This window comes from Schistocerca piceifrons, chromosome 6 (genome assembly GCF_021461385.2).
Source record: "Schistocerca piceifrons isolate TAMUIC-IGC-003096 chromosome 6, iqSchPice1.1, whole genome shotgun sequence".
Taxonomy (NCBI): domain Eukaryota; kingdom Metazoa; phylum Arthropoda; class Insecta; order Orthoptera; family Acrididae; genus Schistocerca; species Schistocerca piceifrons.
In genome coordinates, this window is record NC_060143.1 from 336,499,231 (window position 1) to 336,525,253 (window position 26,023).

Sequence of the window (26,023 nt, forward strand, 5' to 3'; positions counted from 1 at the left end):
GCTGGTGCCAGAGAGAGGCATTCTAGTGACAGTATCCTGAATGTCTCGTCCGAAAATTACTTGTGAAGGTTGCAACACCTTACGCTTCCTAACAACAAAAAGCGCCAAACTTTTCGAGTTAGTTAACATAAAGGAGGGTATCAGTTACATCATCTGTGACTATGGGTATTACAAAGAATGTTAAAAAAGGTAGGAACATATTTTTGCTTAGCAGGATTGACAGGGTACAAATTACAGGGTATATGGGTAGTCGACGTGACGTATTCAGTGCTGAGGGCAAATATGTGGAGCCCAAATGTAAAAAAATAAAAATTGTAGTTCAATATGCCATAGACAAGTATGTTCAGAGCAAAGTCTTAAGGGATGATGGCTACCCACCTTGTTAGAAAACTGCTACATAAACAAGAGAGCTCCATCTCAGGTTCAAGATAAGTCAAAACCTAGCTGACAGAGGAAAGCAGAATGAAGCTAAATTGAGAGTAAGGAGAGCGACGACTCTGAAAGTAAAATTTTCTCAACCGGTCTGGCTAAATGCCCTAAGAATTAGAAGTTTTATCCCTACATAAAATCAGTAAGCGGTTCGAAATCATCTGTTCTGTCACTCACTGGTTACAATGACACTTAAACGAGAAATGACAGAGAGAAGGTCAAAATATTGAATTAGGTCTTCCGAAATTGTTTCAGTCGCATTGTTTCAAGAGAGCCCCGTGTGAAGGCTTTGGAGGAAGTAAAATGGCTCATATGGCTCTGAGCACTATGGGACTTAACAGCTGTGGTCATCAGTCCCCTAGAACTTAGAACTACTTAAACCTAACTAACCTAAGGACATCACACACATCCATGCCCGAGGCAGGATTCGAACCTGCGACTGTAGCAGTCGCGCGGTTCCGGACTGCGCGCCTAGAACCGCGAGACCACCGCGGCCGGCGGAAGTAAAATGGATTAAGGATCTGCAAGTAGACTGTGAAGCTCGAAATATTAAGAGCAATGGCTGTCCCTCACTTATTGTGTTCTGAAAACAGACAAAAAAGAAAAGGAAGAAAATGTAATGATTTTTATAATTACATTTATACCTTTGCACATCAAGAGCTCAGATGGCAACCCAGTTCTAAGCAAAGAAGGGAAAGCAGAAAGGTGGAAGGAGTGTATAGAGGGTTTATACAAGGGCGATATACTTGAGGATGTAGATGAAGATGAAATGGGAGATAAGAGACTGCGTGAAGAGTTTGACAGAGCACTGAAAGATCTGAGTCGAAACAAGGCCCCGGGAATAGACGACATTCCATTAGAACTACTGATGGCCTTGGGAGAGCCAGTCATGATAAAACTCTACCATCTGGTGAGCAAGATGTATGAGACAGGCTAAATACCCACAGACTTCAAGAAGAATATAATAATTCCAATCCCAAAGAAAGCAGGTGTTGACAGATGTGAAAATTACCGAACTATCAGTTTAATAAGTCACAGCTGCAAAATACTAACTCGAATGCTTTACAGACGAATGGAAAAACTAGTAGAAGCGGACTTCGGGGAAGATCAGTTTGGATTCCGTAGAAATGTTGGAACACGTGAGGCAATACTAATCTTACGACTTATCTTAGAAGAAAGATTAAGAAAACGCAAGCCTACGTTTCTAGCATTTGTAGACTTAGAGAAAGCTTTTGACAACGTTAACTGGAATACTCTCATTCAAATTCTGAAGGTGGCAGGGGTCAAATACAGGGAGCGAAAGGCTATTTACGATTTGTACAGAAACCAGATGGCAGTTATAAGAGTCGAGGGGCTTGAAAGTGAAGCAGTGGTTGGGAAAGGAGTGAGACAGGGTTGTAGCCTCTCCCCGGTGTTATTCAATCTGTATATTGAGCAAGCAGTAAAGGAAACAAAAGAAAAATTCGGAGTAGGTATTAAAATTCATGGAGAAGAAGTAAAAACTTTGAGGTTCGCCGATAACATTGTAATTCTGTCAGAGACAGCAAAGGACTTGGAAGAGCAGTTGAACGGAATGGACAGTGTCTTGGAAGGAAGATATAAGATGAACATCAACAAAAGCAAAACGAGGATAATGGAATGTAGTCAAATTAAATCGGGTGATGCTGAGGGGATTAGATTAGGAAATGGGACACTTAAAGTAGTAAAGGAGTTTTGCTATTTAGGGAGTAAAATAACTGATGATGGTCGAAGTAGAGAGGATATAAAATGTAGACTGCCAATGGCAAGGAAATCGTTTCTGAAGAAGAGAAATTTGTTAACATCGAGTATAGATTTAAGTGTCAGGAAGTCGTTTCTGAAAGTATTTGTATGGAGTGTAGCCATGTATGGAAGTGAAACATGGACGATCACCAGTTTGGACAAGAAGAGAATAGAAGCTTTCGAAATGTGGTGCTACAGAAGAATGCTGAAGATAAGGTGGGTAGATCACGTAACTAATGAGGAGGTACTGAATAGGATTGGGGAGAAGAGAAGTTCGTGGCACAACTTGACTAGAAGAAGGGATCGGTAGGTAGGACACGTTTTGAGGCATCAAGGGATCACAAATTTAGCATTGGAGGGCAGCGTGGAGGGTAAAAATCGTAGAGGGAGACTAAGAGATGAATACACTAGCAGATTCAGAAGGATGTAGGTTGCAGTAGGTACTGGGAGATGAAGAAGCTTGCACAGGATAGAGTAGCATGGAGAGCTGCATCAAACCAGTCTCAGGACTGAAGACCACAACAACAACAACCTTGGCACAACTGAGCGGAGTGAATATTATTCTTGAAGAATGAAAAATAATGGTTTTGCACTAAAATACACATTTTGACATGTCTCTTTGGCGGAATAATGAAAAATGTTAATGTTTTTTTATGACAATATGTGGGATGTACACTGCTGCTAAACAATAAAAGAAATGTAATGCTCTTCTTATAATTAAATTTATATTTTAACAAGAGCTTGTGGTTGAACAATGAAATAAATGTTATGTTTTAGTGATGTCATTGAGGAGAACTTACGCTGTTGTTATACAGTGAAGAAATCGCAATATGTTTTTGGTTCAAATGGTTCTGAGCACTATGCGACTTAACTTCTGAGGTCATCAGTCGCCTAGAACTTAGAACTAATTTAACCTAACTAACCAAGGACACCACATGCATCCATGCCCGAGGCAGGATTCGAACCTGCGACCGTAGCGGACGCCCGGCTCCGTACTGTAGCGCCTAGAACCGCACGGCCACTCCGGCCGGCCATATATTTTTAATAATAAAATTAATATCTAGTTTATTTTATTTGTTCTCTCCTACTCCATCTGCAACAAATTATATAAAGAAATACTTCATTGTTGATACCTCATTCTGACAATACATTATTCATGTTACTGCCTTCAGTGTACTCAATGTGTAAGTCCAAATAGTTGAAGTACTGCATAATACATCATGCTAAATTTATCTAAAAAGAGTGCTTATCATGAAATGAACTGATATCCTTCATCAAACAGATGTGCCTGACCTGACTGCATATTCCAAATACCATTTAGATGTATTTTTAGCAGTAATTGACATTGCGGTGGTTCGGTGCATTGCAAAGTGTATGAAGTTTCGTTCACCTCGTAGTGAACCTCTTCTTACACGCACGCCTGTTTGAAGTTACTCACAAGCAGTTCTTGCCCCGAAAAAGCTATACAAACAACTGCTGTATACAATGTAACTACAAATCGCACGTAAATTTGTCGGTGGAAGGAATAGTTAAATTAAAGTATCAATGTGTAAGCCCGCCCGGTTAGCCGTGCGCTCTAACGAACGGCTTTGCGGACTGGGAAGGAGCGCCTGTTCCCCGGCACGAATCCGTCCGGCGGACTTGTGACGAGGTCCGGTGAGTCGGCCAGTCTGTGGATGGTTTTTTTGGCGGTTTTCCATCTGCCTCTTATTCCCGTTATTCCGCCTCAGCTACACTATGTCGGCGATTGCTGCGCAAACAAGTTCTCCACGTACGCGTACACCACCGTTACTCTACCACGCAAGCGTAGGGGCTATACTCGTCTGGTGTGAGACGTTCCCTGGGGGTCCATCGGGGGCCGAACCTCACAGGAACCCTGAAAGAGTGGTTCAGTGTGGGGCGACGGAGGGGTGAAGTGGACTGCGGTAGTCGTCGTGGGGTTGTGGACCACTGCGGCTGCGTCGGGGACGGAGCCTCTCCGTCGTTTCTAGGACGCCGGTTGACATACAATACGATACAATACAATCTATGTGTGAAAACTTTACTCTGTTACGGTAACCTTGCAAACACCAGTCACTACCAAGCCTTACTGTAAACTGTACAAAGTCAAAAAAGTCCACATGTAAACATCATTCATAACCGTAGTAATTATAAATTATTCCTCACCGAAAATTTACAAACGGATTGTTTCTTTTAGAATAGCTCGCTCAGATGTTCGCGAGTGAGCAACACTCCTCCCGGAATTTAGTTATTTAAATGTCACCAAATGTTCTGAATTTCACACTGTGCTTTAAATCGAGCTACTTGCCACACTTTACGGCGTTTCTCAAACATTTTGGTGGCTAAATATCACAATATAATAATAATTTTCAACGGAGCACGTAACCGTAGGCCTGGTCACTATGAGATCCAAGCCCCGACTGCACTCTCTTTACACAAAAGAAGCTTCTAGTTCCCAAAATACTCGCGAATATGCTAATTTCTGCTTGGCAGAGAGACATCACAGGCAATCAGAGAGCAGCATCAAATCCGCTCAATCCCGCGCATATGTTGTTGTTGTTGTGGTCTGCAGTCCTGAGACTGGTTTGATGCAGCTCTCCATGCTACTCTATCCTGTGCAAGCTTCTTCATCTCCCAGTATGTACTGCAGCCTACGTCCTTCTGAATCTGCTTAGTGTATTCATCTCTCATCTCCCGCGCATGTATACAGAACCAATTACAAATTTTCACTGAAGCAAAACAGTAAATTAACATAAATAAATTTTGAAAATCCACAAATATAAAATTTATTCCCTCTTAACAAATCAACTTTACCAAAATCATAATCTGATTTTTCCTCTACCATTAACTGACGAAATATTTCATAACAAATGACTAACACACACACCAGTCTCGGCCATTCCCCACCTGACCAATTATTTTAATGTATAATGCAAATACTTTCCATGAAACATGATTTCACGTTCACACCTTCATTTACTCTCATAACTAAGCACAGTAATAGTAGTTATTAATAAAACAATTAGAAAATTAAACAAACAAACCTGAAAACAAAAATGACAGTATTCTGACTGCGGCTCGAACAACGACCTTCAGCTAATGACCTCTACCAGATCGCAATGAAGCTACATACACACCGGCCTCTGGCGCCAGCTGTCCTGCGCGTAACTCATGCGGCACGTCTTATCATTTCTGTAATGTCAGCACGATGTGAAGGCGCTACGCCTCAATAAGTAATCTAAATATAGATGGATAGTGCCTCTGAATTCGTTTTTAGTACTGAGGTTGCAGATCAATTTAGGACACTGTACCGAAGCTATAATTTGATTCCTAATCATTTGTAAACAGACGTAAGAATTTTACAATGGTCATTTCAAGACGCTAATTAAAAACATAAGAATCATCACTGCCGATAAATTTCCTCCTTGAAAGCTCCAGTTGTTAAGTGATCGAACTGTACTCATAAAGGAAAGCCATTTAAGTATTTCATTGCTCTTTGAAATAGACTGATATAGCCCAATATCTGGTCAGTCGGTATTATCACACATGGAACAATAGCACTCCAGTGATCTATTTCCAGCTAGGGAGAGCTTTGTGCAGTCTGCCGTCTAGTACCTGTTCACACTACATCAAATTAATTTAATGTAAGTATTACGTGATGTAGATTGAATCCAGTGTAAATGTGAAAACGGTAATGGATTCGAAAGCAGAGTTAAAGCTCACAAAAATACTTATATGTACGAAGGACACTCCAAAAGAAATGCACACTATTTTTTTAAAATCCATCTTTTATTCTACATTTTTGAAAGTTTTACAGTGTATAGATACATCCTTTAGGAACAATATTTTCATTTCGCCACATAATTTCCGTCTCTCTCAACTGCCTTACGCCATCTTGGAACCAGCCCCTGTATACCCGCACGGTTAAATTCGGGACCAACCTGTTAGAGCCACTGTTTGACAGCGTTCGCAAGGGAGTCATCACCTTCAAGTTCGTTTCTTTGTTTCCCAAAGAGATGATAGTCACATGGAGCCAGGTCAGGACTGTAAGACCGGTGTTTCAGTGTTGTCCATTCGAGTTTTGTGATCGCTTCCACGGTTTTTTGACTGACGTGTGTCCGTGCATTGTCGTGCAACAGCAAAGCATCCTGCTTTTGCCGACGTGGTCGAACACGACTCAGTCGAGCTTGAAGTTTCTTCACTGTCGTCACCTATGCATCAGAAAATTTATGGTGGTTCCACTTGGAATGATGTCCACAATCAAGAGTCCTTTGGATCCGAAAAAAAACGTAGCCATAACATTTCGAGCAGAATGTGTGGTTCTGAATTTTTTTCTTGGGTGTATTTGCATGATGCCACTCCATTGGTTGCCTCTTCGTCTCTGGTGAAAAATGATGGAGCCATGTTTCATCACCTGTCACAATCCTTCCAAGAAATTCATCTCCACCATTCTCGTACTGTTCCAAAAGTTCGCTGCATACCGTTTTTCTTGTTTCTTTGTGAGCCACTATCAACATCCTGGGAACCCACCTGCCACAAACCTTTTTTTAACCCCAACAATTTCAGTATTCTGCAAACAGTTCCTTCCTCTGTCCCAACGTGGCGTGACAATTCGTTCACTGTGATGCGTCTGTCAGCAGTCACCAATTCGTTAACTCTCTGGACATTGTCTGGAGTGTGTGCAGTACAAGGCCTGCCGCTGTGAGGACAATCCTCAATATTGCCGTGCCCACTTTCATCTCGTAACCTGCTTGCCCACCGACTAACTGTACTGCGATCGACAGCAGCATTTCTATATACCTTTTCCAGCCTCTTTTGGATGTTTCTCACTGTCTCGTTTTCACAGCACAGGAATTCTATGACAGCACGTTGCTTCTGACGAACGACAAGTGTAGCAGCCATCTTGAAGACATGCTATGACGGCACCACTCACGGGAACAGGTTGAACTAAGTTTAAAAACAAGCGGGAAGGATGTATCTAAACACTGTAAAACTTTCACACATGCAAAATGAAAACTGTATTTTTACAATAATACTGCGCATTTCTTTAGGAGTGACCCTCGTAAATGCCCGTTGCAACTGCCCATTTCACGGACAAACACAAGAATTCATACAAACGTTTTCAGCAAACACGTAACTGTACTAATGTGACTAGCTGCTTTTAGTCTTACTTGATAATTGCTTGATGGTGACGCACACACTTCTCCAGGCGATAATGAAGTTCACGATAGGCAGACGTTTTTGAAGAGTGGACCGGTCTCTCGGACATTTCTTTCGCGAGACTGACAAGTTTATTATTGAGCAGCGTGAGTTGTATACGCAGCTGTGCGATGAGGCTGACATTGAAGGAGTCGAAAACCATGGTCATCACCACAACGTGCATGGTCACTATAGAAACGTAGATCCACGTCACGGCGAAGCCTAAGGGCTGCGTCGCGTCAAAGGGCACAGCCAGTATGACGGGCAGGCCCTCGTCACTCACAGGGGAGAAAAGATAGTAGACGACGGCGCCGATGCCGAACCAGATGTAGATCAGCGTGAAGCGACGCACGGCGCGGCTCTGCGAGCGTAGCATCGGAATGTCGTCCAGGGTCAGGAACTCCGCGAAGTCATTACCGACCTGCAGGCAGAGAAACTCGTCAATGAGTACGATCTCGAGGACTTGATCGCTTCCGCCGCTACATATCGTTAAGAGACTTCTCAGCAGAAAATACTTAAACTTATTAATAAAGGAAATGAATTCCCTAAATGAGTCTGTGATCGAGTTTGTTCGACAGCTCTATTTAACAACAACCGAAACTGTGGAATTCAATCTGATTGGCAATGTAATGATCCAACTACTTGGAACGGTATATTCCATAGTTTCTGACGATAGTACTGTCAAACAGAGCGAATACCGTCAAGAGAAAATATTGTCTGCGACATGTGGCTGCCCTAAAAGTTTTATTAAAACAGTGTTTTCTCCCCATGCAGGCAATACCTGCTCTCGCTGAATCCATGATCATTGTGGAATTCAGGGAATAATGCAGTCTTGGTCGCTTAATGTACTCTGTAATACCAAAATAAAAAAAAAAACAACGAGGCAGCACGAAAGATTATCTTAATGGGACGGGAATCAGTAGATAGAAGGCGCTAGTACTAATGATTACCATTTCAGAAAATTTCGATTATTTATTCAAGACAAAAGGATTCACAAATTGAGCAAGTCAATAACGCATTGTCAACCTCTGGTCCTTATTTGGCTTGGAACTGATCGACAGAGATGTTGGATACCCTCCTGTCCAACTGGTGCTTCAGCTCGTCAAAACCTCGAGTTGACTTTAGGGATCTGCTCATGTTGCTCCAAAAATTCGCAACTGCGAAAAGATCCGCCGACCTTGATGGCCAAGACGGGCTTTTGAAAGCAGAAACACAAGCAGTAGGAACCCTCGCCGTGTGCGGGCGGCCATTACCTTGCTGAACTGTAAGCCCAGGATGTTCAAACAAATTTCGGGCTTGCAGCCGGTCTTCGTTCAATACTTCGCACGATATTTCAACAGGGCACCTGCCCATCATCTTGAGGTGAGCCGTCACAGACTGGCGAAAACATCTATTTTTTCTTTTATTGAATTTCTATTCCCCCTAAGGGGGCGGACTGGCAGCAGCTTAGTACGCTGCTCTGCAGCCTACAGAATATTTAAAACGTAAGAAGAAGGTAAGAAACAATAAAAGCAGGCGATAAAACGGTGACTTAAATTGTAAAACGGTGGGAAATTGTGGAAAGTTAAAACATAAAACAAAGGGTTGACAACGCTAATGAAATACACAGGAAGCAGACAGGTAACATAGTAGACAGACAATTAAAAAAAACATGGCGACACTCTGGTTTCTGTTCGCAAGAGATATAAAAATCACACCGAGCGACGGTATGATGTCCATTCGCAACACTTCGGAAAAGGCACACAGCACTGAACACTCACTGTAAACACTGCACTAAAATGTCGGCACAAAGACGACACACCCTAGCCAGTTGCAGATGGGGGTGGGGGGGGGGACCTGGACAGATGAGAGGGAAAACAAGGAGGGAGGAGAGGAAAAACGAAAGGGGGGGAACCAAAGGAGGTAGAGGACATAAGGGGGGGGAGGGGCAGGGCAGACGTGAGAGGGAATGGGAAAAGGCAGAGGAAGGAAATGCAAGAGGACTCGGGGTAGAGAAGGGGGCAGAGAGAGGGTAGGTGGGGAAAAAGAGGATGGAAGGGGGGAGAGGGAGACCAGGAAAAGGATGGAGGAAAGGAGGGGGGGTGAGGGATAAATGGAGGGAGAGAGGGCAGCATCCAGGAGGGGAAGTTGATGGAAGCCACCTTGGGAAAGGAGATGAAGAGTGTAGAGTTGGAGGGTAGGGGGGACACAACAGTGACGACATGGCAGGGGGTAGGGATGGGAGAGGAGAGGAGCAACCAGGAGGTGAGGGGGATCAAGGCGGCAGGACGTGTAGAATATGTGGATATGTTCAAGGAATAGGAGCAGATGGGGGAAAGGAATGAGGTCATAGAGGATCCGCATGGGGGACAGGAGGTGGAGTGCTCGACGCTTAACTATCTGGAGGGACTTATAGAGTTTTGGGGGGTGGGGCAGATATCCAGGCGGGAGACGATTGTGGGCTTTGGGTTGCATTGAGCGGAGATGAGGGATCCAGGTGAGGTGACGGTCAATGGTGAGGCCAAGGTAGGTGAGGGTGGGGGTGAGGCAGACAGGACTGGCGCACACGGTAAGGGAGAAATCCAGGTGCCGGAAGGAGCGAGTGGTACGACCTATGATGATTGCCTGGGTCTTGGAAGGATTGATTTTCAGGAACCACTGGTTACACCATGCAGCAAAAAGGTCAAGGTGATTCTGGAGATGGCGTTGGGACCGTTGGAGGGTGGGAGCGAGGGCGAGAAATGCAGTGTCATCAGCATATTGCAAGAGGTGTACTGAAGGGGGGGGTCAGGGCATATCTGCCGTGTACAGGAGGTAGAGGAGAGGGGAGAGGACAGAGCCCTGGGGCACACCTGCAGAGCGGTAGAAGGTATGGTAATTGGCATTATGGATGGTAACATAGAAGAGGTGGCGGGAGAGGAAGGAGGCCATCAGACGGATGCGAAAACGTTCTCCGTTCCGCAGTATATACGTACTGTAACTATTCTGCGCAAGTGTCGAAAACTTGAGAGATGAACCACACTGCCCACCGGCAGCGCCCTCGCTTGTGGAATAGCAGAACTCAGTTGCCCTCTGCATTGCTGTTTGCCACGGCCGTCGGCGCATTCTGTCGTCTTCGATTAGGGCAAATCGTGGAGATGATGGGATTCCATGCACTGTCCAGCTGGTAGCCGCTGTCACGGTTTAACAGATTTTCCGCCGCTCGAATTTCTACGGATTCTTTAATAATGGCGTCCCAGAAAGACGTTGCTGTGGACAAAATCATTGTTTTCTCATACTCCATTGAATGTCCAGTACAAATACAATGTTCAGCAATAGCGGACTTGCTTGGCTGCAAAAGGTGGGTGCAACGTTGATGTTCAGTGCAGCGTTCTTTCACGGTACGTGTGGTTTGATCTATGTAAGCCATACCACATTGGCAAGGTATCTTGTAAATTCCGGCCTTTTGTATCAACAGATAAATGCACACATAGCCAACAGATTAGTGATTGCCGGCCAAATACACATCGTCTGGCAAGACGACCGACCGACGACCAACCAAAGTGATCTCCACTCCAATCGTATGTGTCAGCAATGGTCGGGTGATTCATGGCGGTCCAGACCTCACTGCTGCTGCGCTCCGAATGAACTTTTGCCGCATGCAAACTCAAACAGTGCCAGGTCCAAACTAACGGCTGGCACATTCCAACTGAGTGGCAGAGCCGAACTAACTCCCTGAACACACGACAACCAGGAAGTAATAGCAGTCAGCAAAGATAAAAAGCCAGGGTTTATATCGATAAGCGCCGCTGCTGCCGCTAATGGGCAGGCAAGGCGGAAACTCAGTGCCACCAGTAATTGAAATTAACATAACGTGGTGGTAGAACAGTAAAAACGGGATGTCAAATAAGGTATGGCACGAACACGATCCATGCACGGCTCACTCAGTACAGGCATTTCTGTATGGTGAGTCTGATTTGTTTCAAATGATTTTTCAGCATCCTGCTGTCACTGACAATCAATTGTTGTGTCGTCAGTGCCAGCCACCTATACCTATGGCCACACCTCAGGATCGGCCCCCCCTCTCCCCCCCCCCCCCCCCTCGTCCATCTCTTGATGGTTGTCCACAGCAAAGGCATTGTGCTGTGCTTTCGGACCCAGACTCCACTTCATTACCATTCTTCCTTCACCAAGACCTCCAATTATGCCACAGGCCCAGGACTCACCACCTGCTGGTAATCTGCCTTCACCCATCAAATCTTGCATGCAGTACTTCATCAACCACAACAGTCCTCCTCGTGATTTCTGACACCAGTTGGTATCATAAAGCTGGAGTGTGTTTGTAAGAAATGCTCCACATTGATCCTTCTTATGTAACAGTGGTCCTGCTTTTATATGAATCGCACCCTCAGGATTGAGAAACTGATACTTGTACCCCATCGTTTGGGATGCTATGCTCACTTCATATAACAGGATTCACTAGGACAGACCTTCAGACAGCTTCCTCCATCAGTCACCAGCCCTCATGCAGGGCCTTTCTGATGTTGTTGTTCTGGTGAATGTCACTCTTTCTTTTATGTTGTACTTCGAGGCTATTTCCATTTGGGGTCGCTTCGCCACCAGGTGGGTCTCCCACGCTCAACAGGCTGCTCCTTCCATTTGGGCCTGTGCACTGTCTTCACGACTCTCCTTGTGGTACTGGCTCTACTACTGCATTATGGCAGCACCCCATCTTTGTCAGTGGCCTGAGTGCATTGACTGCTCTTACAACACTGACCTATACATGTGCATCAGTCCTTTCGATATATCCCCATCTGAGAACATTTCTCAATTACAGATGCCATTACCCCTGCCTAGAGGCAGCGACGAACTATGCCAGTATTGATGGCTGCACACTAAATGGACGTCATCTCAGCTGCAGTTCCTGATCACACTGAATGTGCTCTGCTTCCCTTAACGCGAGGAAGAGCGGTATTACTTCATCTGGGACTCGCCTGACAACATATGGTAAGATGCTGTACGACGGGTTGCACTCTCCACACATTTGGACATTCGAGAAGGTTGACAGCGACGACCGCCTTAAGAAGGCACCACAGCTGATTGAACTACATTGTTGCATCTTCCATGGACGGCGATCTGTCGCCAGAGGACATAGTGGTACGTTGTGAGCCAATGTGTAACTAGCCTGGCGGCAACCAATTACGATGATCGAATGTACTCATCTGTGTGATAGTATAACCAGCGCCTTTGGGCCACAACAGGCAGTCTACACTTAGCTCATAACAAGTACAGCTGGAGTTCACGTCAGCAAACCATCGAGATACGTCCTGCAGAAGTCATCAATAAGTGGTATCACCGAGAATACAGTGAATTTTCAGGAAGCTATCTCAGTATACACTGTGGTTGATACCGACATGTAAGAGGGACTGCCGGACTTGTGCTCCACTGTCAGGTAACGGACTTAGATATTGGAAGTTAAAACTATTTAGGAAGTTATTTGTGTTCATTTATACCAGAGTTCTATGTTCTGTCTGGTTGTTCTAAAAAATAAAGCTATGTAATTTGGATGATTTATTCGTGTAGTTGTCTCCCATACTAATCTTCCACAGTTGTACTGACGTGACGTGCTACTGGACAGAGTGCCACGCCATAACAGGCATCAACGCTGTTTTATAAATTAATTTTTTAAGAAGGTCTGTGTGAGCCATGGCTGAGTCGTGTTATGCTTTGTATTAAACCTTGGTTGCTATTCTGTGATTAGTATCCCGCGGTTATCGCGATTATGCTGTTATTCTCTCTCTCCAAAAGTGGCAGCAGCAGCGTGTATTGATATTCGCACCCTTGTACTATCTTTGGCCTCATGGTTATAGTGTGCGGAAAGTAGGTCGGTTGGCGTGGAGCAGCGAGGAAGACTCTGTGGCACCCGTCTGGATGGGGCCACTGCCAGCGTCCACGTGTGATCGGAGTGTGATGGGCTGTTCCTATTGCTACAAGGTTCGTGGCTCAACCATCCTGGACACAAAACTTGAGTCTTTACTTATTCTACTAGGCAGCCCCAGTTGTTCACATTGTGTCGTTTTAACTTCATTGTGGGCTGTTGGGACATTCCCGCGAGCAAAAACGTGTGTTTCCAAGTTGATGAGATTCTAGCTGCCCTCCTGTGGAGTCTAACTTAACTTGATTATCTTGGAATTGAAATTCACCAGCGGAATGTTGTGCCTTGTGGCCATTAACGTTCCGGTTACCTGCCCTGGCTGTTGACGTAAATTCAGGCAGTGTATTTTCCTCATCGCGTTGTGGCTGTCCAGCATGGCGTGTATTTTGACAGCCGAATATGTAATCCGTTGTGGGCGCCGATACCTTCTCCATTGTTCCACTCAACTCCATGTTATATACTGGTCATGTGGAGTGAAAGTAATCCTGTCGCTTGCTCCGTTGACTGTTTGTCGATTGGATTGCTGTTGGACTGAGAATTGTTGGGCCGACTTCCTGTCTCAGCTAAGGGAGCGTTAGTGTTTGAATTCCAGGCCAAACCTTGGAAACTTCTGAGCGCCGTTTGATGTGCTGCCTTTTTGTCCTTGTTGTTTGTTTATGTATGGCTTCTAGTCGATTTTAAACTAAAGTTGTTTTGCCCTTAAGGCGTGAGATTGTTTGGCCCTTCAGCCTGATTTAAGGAAATTTTCGGATAAGACCCTCTGTCTTTTAAAATTCAAATTCTTGTTTTGAGACCTAAGTTATTGGCCGTCAGCTGATTTTAAATTAAGGTTGTTTTGCCCATGAGGCGTGAGATTGAATGGCGCATTTGGCAGGGAATTATGTTCTAAAATTAATGTTTGGCTTGCTCTATTTTTAATGTTTTCTTTACTCTTGTAATGCTTGTCAAATTAATGTTCGAGTACAACTGGCAGCCATTCATTTTGGCCCCTTTCTACGAATTAAACTATCTGTCCTGTCCTGTGGGTATAGCAGGGGATATCACTGTGTTTTATTTGTGTGAGGGATTGCAGGGCACTCTCACTTTTGATTCGGTGTCATGCTTCTTAATATTCTTAAGGAGTATGATCTTTATTACTTGGTTGCTATATTTATTACGATCTGATTTCATTCATATGATTAAATGGTTGACAGTAGTAAATGCTGTTGCCTGTGTGCTCTATTGAAGTCATTGCTGTAATCTTTACCTGCATTCAAAGGATGAGTGTGCTGAGTTAATTGGCTGCAGTAAAAGTGAAGAGCAGTTGAGGTCAGTGGGGCTCGTTTTTTCTGCTGAACCTGGTGAAAACGTTTGTTGACAGCCAGGTCCCTCAGTCTCATTGTGCAGACACATTGGGTAGTGGCCGGTCGGTCGGCGGCCGCATCCGGGTAGGCTGACTAACGCTGAGGAGTCTCTGCAACTATGAGCAGAGCATTGACGACCAGCAACAAAGCAGAGGATGGGCCCTTGTTAGGTAGAGAAAGCGGATGAGACGCCTCAGAGTTTCTGCGAATTTCCGTGGGACAGTGCAGTGGCACGCAGGCGTCCAGACTCTGCTACAAAAGTTATTTGCGAAGGCACGAGGCATTTAGCGAGTTTATGGCTGTCCTTTGGGAAGTTCCAAATGGACACAACTAGAGAGATGACGATCTTTTTATGGAGGGCTGTGGTTCAATACAAGTCCTGCTTTTAGCAAAGACACAGCGTAAACGCCTAGGAAAGAGGCGGCAATGCTGAATCTTTTTTCCTTTTCTACCAATTAATTTTTAAATTCTGTGTATGCAGAGCCGGGGGTGGTCTCCCAGCTTCGAATGCCGAGGTCGTGATAAAGTGGGAGGAATCTAAGTATGTAAATGTGCTATGCTACCGAGCTGAGGAGGAAAGCTGTAGAGAAAGAGGAGCTCACTCTTGTGCTGGCGTTTCGTTAGTAAAGAACCGCACGTCTTTTCCTAAGCAGTGAGACTTGTGTCCTTTTTTAGTATGCCATTTAGAGCCTGCGCCAGTCACCATCTGAACCACTAGTGGTACTGCTTGTTGCATCACGCGCAAACGAGTGATGTGTGGGTGTACTTATTTGTTTTGAGTCGACTGTCCAAACGTTTGACATATTCCATCATCCATAGTCGTGTCACGGAGTCAGATTAGTTTGGAAGAGCAGCAAATGGGTCCACCTGCACACTGGTATCCACCAGGGTTTTAGAGGCTCATAGGGAAGTATCTGCGAACCCGAGGACGCGTATTTGCATATTTCCCCGCTCGCGCCGTTAATAACCAAATGTTGCTGTTCATGACTCCATTCGGAGACCTTGTCGTGCTGTGCCACCCTCACCTGCAGAAGGGTAAGTATTCGCCATCACGGAGTAAGGCTCCAATATATGTTTCTCAGCACCTTGTTCTTTGGAACCATATTTTTCTTTATGGAATAGTGGAGTATAGATCCTTGATAGTAGTGTAATTTTTCGGCCTTACCACAGATTCACATTTATGAAGTCAGATAAAGCGATTAGTTCTGGTTAGTGTGGTGTGTTGATGCCCAGCTGGTCGCTTTGGTCACCACAGACCGCATATTATCGAAAGCGTTTGTCAGGTAGGGATGTTTGTGTAACGTTTCTTTAGCCATCTTTTGTCACGTGAAGTTAAGAATGAATAAATCAATTGTTATTTAGACCACAACTCCTCGCTGTGTTCTCATTAACATTACCTTTGCCTTTTTTTATTAACGTCTTGATTGAATTGAAAGAGTTGAAGCTTGCTCGTTTTACATGTAATTTGCACGAGTGAAAATGTGGCCTCTTATTCTGTTATACCTCGTCGAATAATTTTTAATACATTGTGTTTTAAGCGTAATTACGTTATCAATTTTAAAACCCATGTAAAAGTTTGTCGCGCTCTTGTACTGGAAATCGTGACTTTGACAACAGGGCCAGTTGACAACACCGGTTATATCTGTACACGTTTTCAATGTTGGAAGACATAAGACGTTGTATTACTTATTTGAATATAGCCACGTATTTTTTATTAGGCCAACGGCCTTGTGACCGATCACTGAAGTTATAGCGCTGTCAGGCTTGGCTAGCACTTGGATAGGTGAACATTCGGCTCTGACAAGCGCTGTTGGCAACTGGGGCGCTCCAAGCACTTGTGAGATCAAATGAGGAGCTCTGTGACTGAGAAGTAGCGGCTCCGGTCATGAAAACTGACAACGAACGGGAGAGCGGTGTGCTGAATACATGCCCCTCCATAACCGCATCCAGTGACATCTGTCAGCTGAGGATGATACGGCAGTTGACCGGTACCGTTGGGCCTTTTAAAGGCCTGTCCTGACGGAGAGTTTAGTTATGCATTCTTTATTAGACAGAGTTTAATGATAGGATTATTGTGCTGAAAATTCATACAGCTATAGATCAGTGCCTTTCGTCAACAACAATCACACTGATTGTCTTTCAATGTTTTATCCATCATCCATGTGTGTCTAATGCTGCAGTATTCTAGTAGAGGGTGAATGTAGACCATATCATATGCAGGGCACTGCTAAATACTTTCTTTGAGAGTTTTTCTTCGTTGTTTCACGTGTTCGTGTTCAGCCTTGTGTGCTTCCTTATTAACCCACATCAGTTTTATAGTCAGCTTCTCAAAACTCCACGACCTTTCTACAGGCAATGATTTAAAATTGAAAGAGCTTCACCAAGGCTTGAGCTCATTGTAAGTGATATTTGCAGATAGTCTTCATTACACTGTACTTGACGTATATCAGGAGATTCATTAGAAGTTCCTTTGGATTGGCGTTTATCTGCAGGAGGCTGATATGCATAGCTTTCAGTTTCAGCATTACCCATAACCAGAATGCAGTCTGTGGCTCTCACTGCAGCAAAATGATGCTCATTAAAGGTAACGGTCTCACGGCTTGAACCGTTAATTGCCTTAGTAACTGTAACAGATGTTAAATAATGAGTGCTTAATAGATGTGACGAAATCGTCAACCTGCACTTGTCAGCTAGCCTCAGTAATTAAGAATGTTTCGTTTATGGAGTAGGGCTAATATGTAGATAACAGTAATAAGTAATCACTGTGAAGCGGACATTGTTGAGAACCTACAACAAAGTATAATAAAATATGTTACAAGCTGTTACACAAAGGGATACGTTAAATGTTTTGAAACTTAAAACACGTCAGGTAACATACTCCAAAATTACCTGGTGCACACTAAACTCAACGTCTGATTCGTTAGTGGCGTCTGTATTAACATGAAACCTAGACGAGTGAACTTAAACTATGTGATTAGTGCTTGAATGGATTGAAAGTAACAGCTAGCCAATTCCAAAATACAGGTTTATTAAGCCTTGACCATGGTTTCGATTGTTTTAAAACTGTCTTCTTCAGAAGCTATTGTACCTCTTCAGAAATATTACGACATTTCATGTGGAATCATTATAGTAAGCAAAATTACGGGAAATGTTTACAATAATTTGGTGAAACATACTCAAGTAGAGCAACGAATTATTTATATTCGATGCACGAGTCTAGTGCATGAACGTGTCATCCTCTTAATCACCATGATTTAAAGGTAGTAGCTCTCTACTGTAGGGCTCTGTCTTAAAACTTTTTAAAATACCGCAAATTTGAGAGGGGATCCAACAACGTGTACAGACGTACCCACCGACTGGCGCAAGAGGCACTAGTCTTAGGTCACCTTTGATAGGTGGGGCTGCTGCGCGCCCTGTATACGGGTAGCTGCAATGAGCACCGTGTGTGATTTCACAAGTACATATTCACTACTGGAATTAACATATTAACTATAATGTTGAAAGGGGGAGAAGGGGTAAAAGGTGTGTCGTTGAAGTCATATGGCTTATAAAGAGCCTGCAGGCACAGGTAAGCATAGCAGACTCTTTAAAATATGGGCAAAAGCGCACAAGAGGCACTTGTGCACGAATACGGAAGTGTAACAAGCATTAGTGTCAAAGCATTAACACTTCAGTGAAATATTATTAATGTATAAAGGACCCAATACTAGACATATTGTCTCCTGCCATGAAGGAATACTGTAAAAGGGCACACTGTGACGGACAAACGGCAAATATTGAAAGAAAAGTGCGAAATGTGAAATACAAGAGGAGAGGGGGGGGGGGGGAGAGGAGGAATGGGGGTTGCTACATGAACAAATATACTAGAAACAGAAAAAAGTTGGAATGTATCTGTGTTTCATTAGTACGATGTTGAACAGCAACTTAACTGTGGATGAGGAAGTGTACGTCGTAAAAGACGAAATAACAGACTTACTGAACATAGAATTCTGAGGAAAAAAAAAAACCCGCGGAGGCCCGCACAGAGTGGTAAAATTGTCTACTCTGCCAGAAGAAGAGGCTTAAAGCTTTCCAGGAATATCGAGTGACGTGGCACAGTGGTTTGAGCACACAGGACTCGCTTTCGCGAGGATGACGGTTCGAACACGCGACCAGCCATCTTGATTTAGGTTTTCCGTGTTTCCTAATTTGTTTCAGACATATGTCGGGATGGTTCCATTCAAAAGGCACTGCCAATTTCCTGCGCCATCCTTTCCTAATCCGATCGGACCGATGACCTCGCTGATTGGTACCCTCCCCCAAGAATCAACCAACAGCAGCAATAATCTTCCAGGAAATGTCTATTTGCAAACTGATGCTGATCATTTAAAATGTATCCATCGTTTTTCTCTAAGTGTTTGAATATATCGAGGTCTTTTCATAAATCTTATCTACTCCCTTTTACTTCTTTGTGTAAGATTACGGCATCCTCAATTTATACGCACATTTTAAAACCATCTCCTCTCCTTCTTTTTATTTTTGTAGTTAATATGTTAATTCTAGTAATGAATACGTACTTGTGAAATCACACACGCTGCTCATTGCAGCTACACACATACTGGGTGCGCAGGAGTGCCACGTACAAGCTGAGCCCTAAAGCCGTCGGCACACGGACCGTGCATCCGAACATTGAGCGTTGAGCGTGCCGAGTTTCTGACGTCATAGCGTGGAGTAGCACGTTCGGGAGTCTTTCCGAACGTGCAGAGCAATATCTGGCGTGTCAGATATTCTGAGCGTGCGTATGAGCGTTGACCAGTGAGATGGCACAACGCCACCTACGTCACATGTACGCCGTCTCCCTTCAGTACAGAAGTGTGAGGCGCCATATTGGCATTCATTTCAAGCCTATATGTATATATGCCGTTTCTGAGCACCAGAAAATTAAGAATCACTGGAAAACCCGTTGTTAACTGTGTGGTTCGTTCCAATGAGATAATGAGTAGCATCATATTCGTGGCAAAAGAATTATTTTAACTTGCGTATTATGAGAGTAGGCTATTTGAAGGCAGCGACACACTGAAGATCCACCCAAAACGAATTGTTCTTGATAGAATTTGTTATAATTAAATTTCAATCAGTAACATATCTGCGATTAAGGTTTTCAGTAACATAATGTGATTAGATAGATGGCGTGTGTTGTTGGTTTAGTGTAATGAGTATGCGTCACTGTCCAGGGCAGTTGTTCGCGTCTTGAATCTTATAATTTTTTTTCGCAACATTCGCGTTTTTATTAGGTTCTGATACTTTATCATTAGTTTAATATAAGTGTATAGTATAATATTTGATGTTACGTAAATATGACTTCACCTTTTTTGAGGGGTGACTTTGTTGGGTTGGCTTAATCTACAGGAAGGCTTGCGCTGCTTGTATAAAGATGTTTTGCTCCTTTCTCTTTTACGCTTCGTAATTCACATGTCGCAAAGATTCTGCTACTGGGTAGGAACAGTGATCAAGTAAAACTGACCTCGGGGTTTTACTAAAATGTGGGAATGTTGAAATAATGTTAATCTCATGCGGAGTAGTATTCCAAATTTGTACCGCACTGTTCGTAATGGAACTTTTATAAGCCTGTGTCCTTATTGATTGGAGATGGGACTTTCCTTTTCGTGGACGATGGAGGAAATGTGCATTTAAATAGAGTTAACGTAGGAATTTTACGCTCCCCCGTTGAGTAATCAGTGTGATTTACGAACTAGAAACATCCCTCAACTGCCACTGGAGTGCGTTGCGATCGCGTACACCACGTTGGGACTCACGTACCGTATGCACAAGTCGCATAGTTCCTGAGCGTTCAGCAGCACGTTGAACTTGGCACGCTCAACGTTGACGTTCGACAGCACGGACCGTGTGCCGACGGCTTAAGGATGGTGGCTCCACTGTCAGCTAGTCGGCGCATGTCACTAGCTCTGTACGTGGCGTAGTTACGCTCTGAAGGATCCAAAGCCATGTTTTATGTTTAAATATCCTATACTTACACATCTTTCAAGTGACACACTACACGTTGTTGGATCCATTGTCCAAAGTGTGATATTTTAAAACGTTTTAAGACAAAACCTTACAGTAGCGAATTACAACTCTTAAATCATGTACTTTAAATGATGAGTAAATGGATGACACGCACATTTATTAGACGGAATCAATGACTCCCACATCGGGTATAGATAATATGGGATCCTACGTAGCTTTGCTTCACTAAATTATTCGTAAACATTTCCTGTAATTTTGCTTATTGTAATGATACCATCTCTGTTCCACACACAATGTTTTAATACTTATTAATAGATACAATATCTTCTGAAGAACTATCGAAAACACGGTCAAGATTTGCCGGCCGCGGTGGTCTCGCGGTTAAGGCGCTCAGTCCGGAACCGCGCGACTGCTACGGTCGCAGGTTCGAATCCTGCCTCGGGCATGGATGTGTGTGATGTCCTTAGGATAGTTAGGTTTAAGTAGTTCTAAGTTCTAGGGGACTGATGACCACCGAAGTTAAGTCCCATAGTGCTCAGAGCCACGGTCAAGATTTAACAAACCTGTGTTTTGCTACTGGCTGGCTGTTACACTACTGGCCATTAAAATTGCTACACCAGGAAGAAATGCAGATGATTAACGGGTATTCATTGGACAAGTATATTATACTAGAACAGACATATGATTACATTTCCACGGAATTTGGGTGCATAGATCCTGAGAAATAAGTACCCTGAACAACCACCTCTGGCCGTAATAACGGCCTTGAAACGCCTGGACATTGAGTCAAACAGAGATTGGATGGCATGTGCAGGTACAGCTTCCCATGCAGCTTCAACACGATACCACAGTTCATCAAGAGTAGTGACTGGCGTATTGTGACGAGCCAGTTGCTCGGCCACCATTGACCAGACGTTTTCAATTGGTGAGAGATCTGGAGAATGTGCTGGCCAGGGCAGCAGTCGAACATTTTCTGTATCCAGAAAGGCCCGTAGAGGACCTGCAACAAGCGGTCGTGCATTACCCTGCTGAAATGCAGGGTTTCGCAGGGATCGAATGAAGGGTAGAGCCACGGGTCGTAACAAAAAATGGTTCAAGTGGCTCTGAGCACTATGGGACTTAACATCTGAGGTCATCAGTCCCCTAGAACTTGGAACTACTTAAACCTAAGTAACCTAAGGACATCACACACATCCATGCCCGAGGCAGGATTCGACCGTAGCTGTCGCTCGGTTCCAGACTGAAGCGCCTAGAACGGCTCGGCTACACTGGCCGGCGGGTGGTAACACATTTGAAATGTAACGTCCACTGTTCAAAGTGCCGTCAATGCGAACAAGAGGTGACCAAACGTGTAACCATACCATCACGCCGGGTGATATGCCAGTATGGCGATGACGAATACACGCTTCCAATGTGCGTTCACCACGATGTCACCAAACACGGATGCGACCATCATGATGCTGTAAACAGAACCTGGATTCATCCGAAAAAAAGTTTTGCCATTCGTGCCCCCAGGTTCGCCTTCGAGTACACCATCGCAGGCGCTCCTGTCTGTGATGCAGCGTCAAGGGTAACCGCAGCCATGGTCTCCGAGCTGATAGTCCATGCTGCTACAAACGTCGTCGAACTGTTCGTGCAGATGGTTGTTGTCTTACAAACGTCCCCACCTATTGACTCAGGGATCGAGACGTAGCTGCACGATCCGTTACAGCCATGCGGATAAGATGCCTGTCATCTCGACTGCTAGTGATACGAGGCTGTTGGGATCCAGCACGGCGTTCCGTATTACCCTCCTGAACCCACCGATTCCATATTCTGCGAACGCGCATTGGATCTCGACCAACGCGACCAGCAATGTTGCGATAGGCTACAATCCGGCCTTTGTCAAAGTCGGAAACGTGATGGTACGCATTTCTCCTCCTTACGCGAGGCATCACAACAACGTTGCAACAGGCAACGCCGGTCAACTGCTGTTTGTGTATGAGAAATCGGTTGGAAACTTTCCTCATGTCAGCACGTTGTAGGTGTCGCCACCGGCGCCAACCTTGTGTGAATGCTCTGAAAAGCCAATCATTTGCATATCACAGCATCTTCTTCCTGTCGGTTAAATTTCGCGTCTGTAGCACGTCATTTTCGTGGTGTAGCAATTTTAATGGCCAGTAGCGTATTTCTAATCTGATGAAGCTCTTGTGTGCACAGTTGTCGAAGCGAAGCCATGTTCAAAACCTTAAGTTGTAAGTCATCTGACCTCGTTCGTCAACTTAGCGTGGTCTCCCCTACGTTAAGCAGGTTAGCCGTTGGCGCAACTAGCAACCGACTAAGAAATATTCACACAGAACTTAGTCACTGAAATATACGAGATACAGCTCGTCAGGAGCTGCAGTAACAACACTCAGTGTAATGTGGTTCCCTCACTAACCTGAAGAGCAAGCTTGTGGAAGGCCCGCTCGCACAGAGTTATGTGAACCATGCGAAAGAGCCAGATGATGTTTGTGTCAGCAACGCCGAGCGTCATCGTGAAGGCGGTCAGGTCTTCCGTGCCCTCGCGGTACAACACGGTGACCTCAGAGATGAAGAACGACAGGATGAGAGACGTCATGGTGATGGTGCAGAGGCGAAAGCAGAGAGGTGACCTGTCGGCGCCGCGAGGGTTTCGCAGCACGGCCGTCCAGTGCAGAGGCTGCAGCAGGTGGTTGAGGTCGCTGGCGGCGTACGCTGCCGCCGCCACTGCAGCAGGCGCTGCTTCGCTGACCATATTCCGTTTCTACCTGCAGACAGAAACAAGGCTGCAATAGTGTGACTTCGGTGGTTTGTGGCTCTTAGCGACGAAGGCTTGGTTAATACAGTGTACAAAATTACACTGATGTGACAAATATTACGGGAGAGAGATATGCAAATACACAGGCGTTGATAGTATCGCGTACACGAGGTATAAAGGGGCAGTGCATTGGCGGAGCTCTGTTCTTTGCACTCACGTGACTCATTTAGAAGTTCTACTACGTGATTATATCCGCACGACTGGAATTAAGAGACACTGGAAGCGAAATGGTAATTGGAGAGAGACGCATGGGACATTCCATTTCGGAGGTAACGCAATATCACGTGATCCACAGTATCAAGAGTGTGCCGAGAATAACAAATTTCATTCATTACCTCTCACTACGAACAACGCAGTGGCCAACGACTTTCACTTAACGACGGGGAGTTAGCCTAGAATTTTCGGTGCTAGCTGGCAGGCAACATTCCATCAGATAACAGCAGAAATCATCGTGGAACGTAAGGTGAACGTAGCCGTTACGACAGTGCTGCGAAATGTGGTGTTACTAGGCTATGACAGCAAACGACCGACGCGTCTGCCTTTGCTAACAGCACGATATTGCTTCAGGGCTCGTGACGATGTTGGTTTGACCCTACATGACTGGAAATCCGCGGCCTGTTTATATGAGTCCCTGTTTCAGTTAGTAAGATCTGACGGTACGGTTCGAGTGTGGCACACACACCACGAAGCCATGGACTCAGACTGTCGATAAGGGGCTGTGCAATTTGGTGGTGGCTTCATATTGGTGTGAGCTGTGTTTACATTACATGAAACCGATCATTGAGTGGAAATGGTTCTGTTCGATTATTTGAAGACCATTTGTAGCCATTCATGAACTACATGTTTCCAAACGACGATGGAATTTTGATGGGTTACAATTTTTCGCGATTGGTTTGAAGAACATTCCGGACAGTTCGTACGAATGATTTGGCCACCTAGATCCCCCGACATGAATGCCATCGAACAGCCATGTGACATAATCGAGAGGTCAGTTAGTGTAGAACTGCACCACTAACACTTTCGAAATTGTGGGTGGCTATAGGGGCAGCATGGCTCAGTATTTCTGCAGATGACTTCCAAAGACTGGACTGCCACATCCAGTTCCTGCACTACGATGGGCAATAGGAGGTCCGAAACGATACTGCGAGGCATTCTATGACTTCTGTCACCTCATCGTATGCAAGCTATCAGGAAAACTTGCGCAAATACGAGGGTTCTAACTTTAATATAGGCAATTATTTATTTACGTAAAAAATAAAGACGAGTTTCAGAGTTTTACTGATCTTCAAAGTAGTCACCAGTATTGTGTAAAACCCATTGGAAGTCGCAGGATACTCTTATCAATGCCAGTTGTGTTGACAGTTTGGGCGGCGCGGTCTATTGCCCGAAGAATTTTTAACAGTTCTGAAGCGAATGCCTTGAAGTGTTTCCTTCAGTTTAGAAATCGAGTTGAACTCACGATGGCCTAGTCAGGGGAGTGCAGTAAGTGGTATAGCAATTAGCAGCCCCATCAGTCAAAAAATCGCTAACAGCTTGCACTGTACGTTCTTGAGCATTGTCCTGCAAAATGATGGTCAGTTCTTGCAGAAAGTGTCCTCACTTCTTTCTGTAAGCCGGTTGTAGGTTGTGTTCCGAAAATGAACGGCATAGAGACAGAAGTGTTGATATTTTCTGCAGGACCTGACCATCATTTTGCAGGACAATGCTCAAGCACGTGCAGTGAAGAATTCTTCGTTCAGGTAATCATCTTTCATATACCGAACACACAATGAGGTGAAAAAGGTCATGGAATTCCTTCTAAGTCGAACTTCCTTTTGCACTTGGTAGTGCAGCAACTTGTCAAGGTACGGACTCAAAAAGTCGTTAGAGGTCCGCTGCAGAAATACTGAGCCTTGATTCCTCTACACCCTTTCATAACTGCGAAAGGAACGCCGGAGCAGGAATTTGTGCACAAACTAACCTCTCGGTTATGTCCCATAAATGTTCGATGGGATTCATGTCGGGTGATCTGGCTGCCAAAATCATTCGCTCGAACTGTCCAGAATGTTCTTCATACCAGACACAGACAATGAAGTTCATAATTGTGTGGTAACATGAAGTCCATGAATGGCTGAAGACGGACTTCATGTAGCCGAACGTAACTATTTCCAGTCAATTATCGGTTCAGATGGACCCCGGAACCAGTCCATTCCAATTTGGAGCCACGATCAGTTTGCTTGGGTCCATAGCTTAGCGGGGTGTGTGCCTCACTCTAACCCTAACACCAGCTCTGGCCAACTGAAATGGGAACTCATCCGACCAGGCACAATTTTCCAGTCGTCTATGGTCCACCTGACATATCAGTTACGAGTCCAGGAGAGGCGCTGTAGGCAATGTCGTGCTGTCAGCAAAGGCCCGCTCGTTGGCCCTGTGCTGCTGTAGTACATTAACGCCACTTTTCGCTGCACTGTCCAAACGGATAAGTTCGTCAGACGTCCAACATTGAATTCTGCCGTTATTGCACACAGCGTTGCTTGTTATTAGCACTAATATCTCTACGCATACGACCTGCTCTTGATCATTAAATGAAAGTAA

General features: G+C 44.6%; 1 protein-coding gene across 1 annotated transcript in view; it reads right to left on the reverse strand.

The window, feature by feature from the left end:
* LOC124803304 (odorant receptor Or2-like) overlaps positions 1–23,386 on the reverse strand; it is a 57,697-nt gene extending 34,311 nt beyond the window's left edge. The window contains exons 1-2 of the mRNA XM_047264487.1: positions 23,051–23,386; positions 7,362–7,810 (exon numbers count right to left, since the gene is read on the reverse strand). Of these exons, the coding sequence (XP_047120443.1) occupies positions 7,362–7,810; positions 23,051–23,386 (785 nt within the window). The remainder of the gene's footprint in view (positions 1–7,361; positions 7,811–23,050) is intronic.
* Positions 23,387–26,023: the final 2,637 nt, after the last annotated feature.